Source organism: Corvus cornix, chromosome 19 (assembly GCF_000738735.6).
Source record: "Corvus cornix cornix isolate S_Up_H32 chromosome 19, ASM73873v5, whole genome shotgun sequence".
Classification (NCBI taxonomy): Eukaryota; Metazoa; Chordata; class Aves; order Passeriformes; family Corvidae; genus Corvus; species Corvus cornix.
Genome location: NC_046348.1, coordinates 2,131,193 through 2,137,192, shown reverse-complemented (window position 1 = coordinate 2,137,192; position 6,000 = coordinate 2,131,193). Strand labels below are relative to the sequence as shown.

General features: G+C 53.9%; 1 protein-coding gene across 1 annotated transcript in view; it reads left to right on the top strand.

Moving 5' to 3' along the window:
- Positions 1-1,327: 1,327 nt before the first annotated feature.
- Positions 1,328-6,000, top strand: part of AUTS2 (activator of transcription and developmental regulator AUTS2) — a 767,514-nt gene continuing 762,841 nt past the window's right edge. Inside the window, 2 exon segments of the mRNA XM_039562718.1 lie at positions 1,328-1,593; positions 1,595-1,817. Coding sequence (XP_039418652.1) covers positions 1,529-1,593; positions 1,595-1,817 — 288 coding nt within the window. The 5' untranslated portion in view covers positions 1,328-1,528.

The window sequence follows — 6,000 nt, the reverse complement described above, 5'->3', positions numbered from 1 at the left end:
AATCCAACTCCCTGCCACGGCACGGTCATCCGGAGCAGGTGACACAGGGACACGTCCGGGTGGGTTTGGAATGTCTCCAGAGAGGGGAGACTTCACGCCCTCCACGCGCAGCCTGGTCCCACGGGGCATCCCTGCCTGGCCCGAGGGACGGAGCGGTGCTGGGGCAGCGCGGACGGGCACGGCCGGGGGCGGTGTGAGAGGGGCGGTGTGAGGGGAGCCGTGTGAGGGGGCGTGCGGGGGTGCCACAGCGCGTGCCGGCCACCCCACCGCGCAGGCCCCCCGCGCATGCCCGAGACTTATTTCGCGCGGCGGGGGCGCCGCATTTCGCGCGCCGCCGGGCGGGGAGCGGGCGGGGCGGCGGTCACGTGAGCGGCGCGGGGCCGCGCGGCCGCTGGGGCGACACCGCGACCGCCCCGCGCGGGGCTCGGCGGGCGCCCCCCGGCACCGGCACCGGCACCGCCCGGGCGGGCACCGACCCCGCCGCGCCCGCCGCCGCCGCCGCGCTCCCGGGCTCCAGCCGTGTTGTTGTGGCCGCCGCCGCTCCTGGGGCCGCCTTCCTCCGCTCGGATCTATTGTCACCACCACCAGCACCCCCCTCCTCGCCACAATTAATACGATGAATTTGCCATGATTGATCCGTATTAATAGCTGGGGTGGGTGGGCGTGTTTTGGGGCTCTTTTTCCTCCCCTTTTTCTCTTTTTCTTTTTTTTTCTTTTTTTTTTCTTTTTTATTGTTTGGTTTTGTTTTTGGAGGGGCCGGGCTGGGATCTGATCTCCACTCCCGAGTCCATCCCTGGTCGGTGCCTGAGAAAATTGCATCTGGATGCATCGTTATTATTATTATTATTATTGTGTTTGATCCAGGGAGATAAAGGAGGAGGGGGAGAGGAGTGCGTGTTGGTGGGGAGGGGAAGGCTGCACCCTTCCCTGCACACACACACACACGCAGACAGAAAGGGAGTTCCGTACATCTACATATATATTTTTCCCCCCCCTGGAACTTCTTTTAGTTGGGGAGGAAAGGAAGAAAGAAAATAAATTTTGTGCAAGGAAATACTCTGAGCTCCCTCCTTCCAGCGGGTCTCCTTTCTTTATTTTTCCCCCCTTCTTCTCAGCCTTTTTTCCTCTCTCTCGAAGATCCTCGCCCTCCCAGCCCCTTGATCAAAGCATTCCGCTATTCTGATTTATTGCCTGCTTGGTGAGGCTTTTTTTTCCCCTTTCTCTCCGTTTTTTTTTTTTTTTTTTTTTTTTTTTTTTTTTTTTTTTTTTTACAAAGGCGACCTGAGATCAGCCATTACTTTCCTTGGCTCGCTTATAGGAATCTCTTACATTTGGTGCTTGCTGCTGGTGGTGGTGGAACCGCACTCGGATTCTTTCATCCCCCCCACCCCCTTGCTGTCCTCTCCTCCCTCCCTTTCTCCTTCCCTCTCTCCCTCCCTCCCTCCCCCGTTATTCCGCCGGGGGAGCCGGATTTGTGGCTGCGGTGGGGCGGGGGGGACGAGAGCGAGAGGGAGAGCCGGCGAGAGACATGGATGGCCCGGCGCGATGCAACGGGCTTCGGAAGAAGCGGCGATCGCGGTCCCAGCGCGACCGGGCGGCGAGCCAAAGGCGGGCGGCGCGGCTGTGCTGCCGGCGGGGCCGCCGGCCCCGGGGCCGCCGCGCTCTCCTCCTCGGGCTCGGAGAAGGAAGACAATGGGCCCCCGCCGCCGTCCCGGCCGCGGCCCCCCCGGAGGAAGCGGCGGGAGTCCTCCTCGGCCGAAGAGGACATTATCGACGGTTTCGCGATGTCCAGCTTCGTCACTTTCGAGGCGCTGGAGGTAGGAGCGGCGGCGCTTTGTGTGCGCCTCATTGTGTGGGGGCAGCGGCGGGGGAGCCCCCGCGGCGCCCCCCCCGGACACCCCCCCGCCCCTGACCCCGGTCCCCGGGCCGGCCCGCCGGGGGTGCCCGCGGGGCGGTCCGCCGCCCCCTCTCCCGTCCCCGGGGTGCCCTCGCTACCCTCCCTTCTCCCTCCCTGCGCCGACACCTGCAGCCCGGCGCGCCGCTCCGGCGGGCGGCGGCGGCGGGGCTGGGGCCATCCCCCGGCCCGCATCCCCCCGCGCGGGGAGCGGGGAGTTGTGCGCGGTCCCCCGGCGGCGCTTCCCCTCCCTCCCACGGATCAACTTTCTCGGCGCCGCCGTGGCCCGGCGGGGCCGCCCACTCGGTGTCCGCGGGCCGCGGGGGGGGCGGGCCGCGCGTGTTCTCCCCGGCTCGTGGTGCTGCTTGGCGGGCGGGGGGCGCCCGGCCTGTCGCGCTCCTCCTGCTGGCATGTCACGAGTGGCCCCCGCGGTGGGCGGGCTCTAGCCATGCCCCAGTGCGAACGAAGGGGGTGGGAGAGCCGAGGCCGGGCCGGGCGAGGGAGGCGAAGCCCGTGGCGGGGCTTCCCGGGCGTCGCTTCCCATCCGCCGGGCCCGGCCTCGCCTTTCCGTGTTCTCTCCACCCACCCACTCGCGACCGTGGAACCGCTGTCAGCCCGGCCAGGGTCGTGGTGGTGATGCTGCTATGGAAGGGAACCTCCAGCCCGTGTGTTTGAAGGGCTTTGTTTGTAAGTTCTGACCAGGAGAAGTTTGCTGTAGTGAAAAGCAGATTTATTTGGGTTTACGTGCACTGGAGTCACAACTGGGACGATGATGAACTGTCAGAATAAATGCAGAGGTGAAGCTGATTGTTTAAAAAAAAAAAAAAAATCGGTGTAGCTTTTAAGCTGTTTAAATATTTAGCCAGGAATACTTAGTGGCATTTTCGGGTTTTTTGTTTTGTTTTGTTTTTTGATTTGTGACCAGATTTTGTCCTTGGTTACACCTGTATCCATCTACACTATGCCTCCAACAGAACTTACTCTGGTGTAATTAAGGGAGGATTTGTTCACTCCAACAAACCTCCACATGGTTGGTGTTAGACGCATGTAAGAAATAAGGAACAAATGCTGAGGTAATGTCCAGACTCAATTTATCCACCATTTCTCACCTGGTGAGCCCATCCACAAGTGCCCTGCTCAAACCAGAGAGACCAAAAGTGTGAATACATGTTTATTGTCAGGAGTGAGATTTGTATGCTTCTGTTCCGAACAAAATTCTGGTTTTCCTCAAACAAAGCCCCAGTTTGTGTCTTTAAGGGTTTTATGGGAATACAGACTCGAGAATTTGGCTGTAGTCCTTTTTGGAGAGGAAATGAAGAGCAAGTTTAGAACTTGGTAGGGCATTTTAGAAAATGTCTTTATTGTGCTTCTTATTTATTTTCAACTTGAAAATAATTGCTGTGTTCTCTTCTCTTTGCCAAGCCAAGCATGGCTACTACTTGCATTCTCTTGTAATCCTGTATCACTAAAAAGGAGCACAGATACATTACCCAGTTCTGCCAGCTAATATCACATTCAGATAAAACAATAGCTTGCACACTGAGACTTGACATACTTTTAATGTTCATGTGATAGGTGGCACATTTTGACCTAACGATTTCATGCTGCGTTAAGAAATAATGTCACAAAATCGTTGTTAGGTGCTTTTTCCTGCAGCTCCGTATGTATGTCGAGAAACTTGTTTCTGAAGATCAGAGGGAGATGAAGGTGTCTAAGGCACAAGCCCAGCGTGGCAGGAATTACTCTGTGTGTTGCATGTAGCAGCCTGAAGTTTTTGTTGTAATTCTGGTGTTGGTGAGGAGGTTGTGAGTGGCTGGTAGAGAGAGATACTTCAGCTTTTGTGAGATGTTTAGGTGTGAATGTGTTTGAGTTGGGTCAAGAAGCTTTGGGTGCTGTGGAGACATGTCCTGGTATTCATACATCTCATGCTGTGGGTCTGCCCCCAGCTTGTCGGAGGCCATGGAGATTTTCCCCAGGTTATAGAAGACACTCATGCCCAGAATGTAGACAAGACTTTGCCAGCCCATGCTTTGTGCTTGAACTTCAGCACTTTCTCAGGCTTAGCACAGCTGAAAGGGTGCAGAGACAGTATTTTGTCTGCTTGGTGTGAAAATCTGTGAGAGGGAAAATGCAGAACATCTTCACCCACTGCAGGATCTAAGCCCACAGTTCAGAAGAGGGGGCACAGGTGGATGGTGGCTCATGCAGGTGGGGACAGCTGTCGTGGAGGGTCAAGGCTGAGCTCTCTGCTTCTGGGGACATGCTTGCAGCTGGAGGGGTGTGGGTTGGCTGGGTGTGAGGTTGCAAAAAAAAGGAGCAAGAACTTTCATGCAGCTTGATTTCACCTGTCTTGTACTAAATGCTTTTTGTTGGTTGGGGTGACTGAAAAAGCCCAACCTGTGCAAAATACCAGGTTGTGAGAAGCTTGTAGATGGCAAAGGGGCACAGGTGCTGCACAAGAACACAGATCCCATGCCGCTGTAACTTCAGGAGGAGTCATCCAATCTGTTATGGTTATGTTGATAAAAGTTCCCATCCCTTGAAGCAAAACTTTAACCAGCTCCCACTCTGGGAACTGCTTTTCTGTCCAGGTGTCAGTAGCCTTCTCATACTTCTCAAGTGTAAATTGTGGTTATCTGTCTCTGCATTTATGGCACCCCCATACCTTGATGTCTCTAATGTTTGTGTGGGGAATACAGAGGAAGAGGGAGTTAAATGGAGACAGTGGGATCTCATTGTGGATTATTTCCTTCATGGAGGAATTGAGCAATTCCAGTGTCTTTGCAGATATGGCTGGACTGATCCTTGCCTGGCCTTGCAAGACTTGATTGTAGCTGTGTGCAGTATGGGCCTGTCCCCTACTCTGGGGAGCATTTTGGAGCCTCGACCTTCAGAAACCAGCTCTTAATCTGTAGTAAAGCAGCTGAGATGTGGTCCTACGACTTGATCTGATTGACCAGATTTTCCTGCAAGTGGCCTTGGGCTGACAGCAGCAAGCTCTGTGGTTCACTCCAGAGCAGCTCCTCACATGTTGCTGCCCTGACCTCTCCAAATGTCCCAGCCTGGGAAAGGAGGAAGGCGCAGACACTCTGTACCTATGTTAGTGTGAGTGGTGGCTTGTCGAGCTGACTGCTTTTCCCAGCTTGGAGTAGCTTGTGCTGCACTGCTGGTGTGTTTGTTACCAGCAGTAATAGCATGAGAGGTTCTTCAAACCCAGGTGGGCATTTTAGACACCGGTTTGACAGGGAAAGGTCATTTCTCAGAATGTGATAAATCAATCCCTTGGAGTGACTTTCTCCATGATGTGCTCTGGCAGTGCTGGCAAGGAGGCGTCTGGCAGAGCTCTCTGGTGAGGTGAGATTTCAGGAGGATGTTTGTCTCTCTCCTACCCCTTGGTGCGGAGGTGTCTGGGCAGGAGACTGACGTGACATGGCTCTTGACGTGCCATGGTGAAGATGGTTTGCTGTGATGAGAAAGGAAATCTGACTTGAATGTTAAGATGGCTTAAAGCCTGGGAAGTACTTTATGTTTCCTGAGTCAGCTCTGACCATCCCTACGGAGTAAGCAGTTGGTTTCAGGTTTTCTGAACACTGAGTAAGGTAATGAGTTTTTTCTGCAGATGTTTGTTTAGCTTCAACTCAGGCAGCTCATCTGACAAGCCTGAAATGGGACACAGATATTTATAAAGCTCAGATAGAAGTGGGGTGGGAAGCGGGGGACTTGCATTTAAATGGGAATTCTTGTTTCATAAAACTGTCACAATTTCTCACCGTGCTTTTGCTGTGCTAATTTCTGTTCAGCACACAGGCATTAGTCTGTTTTGAGACCATGCTAAATTATCGTCAGGTAAAGCCCAATATAATTAATTACAAATGAGAAATGCTGACAAATATTTGTCAAGCAGCTGTTTAATGAGCTTCAAATTCTGTGTCAGATGATTCCATCCACCTAGTGTAAATAATTTTTAAGCAATTGTTCCACGGTGTTTGTGTGGTTTAGGCAGATGTTAGCTACAGCATTTTTACATATTGCACAGATAGTATGAGACTAGATGGAGTAAAGCTTAGCAGCTGATCTGGGCTTTAAAATAGAGATACTACCAAAAA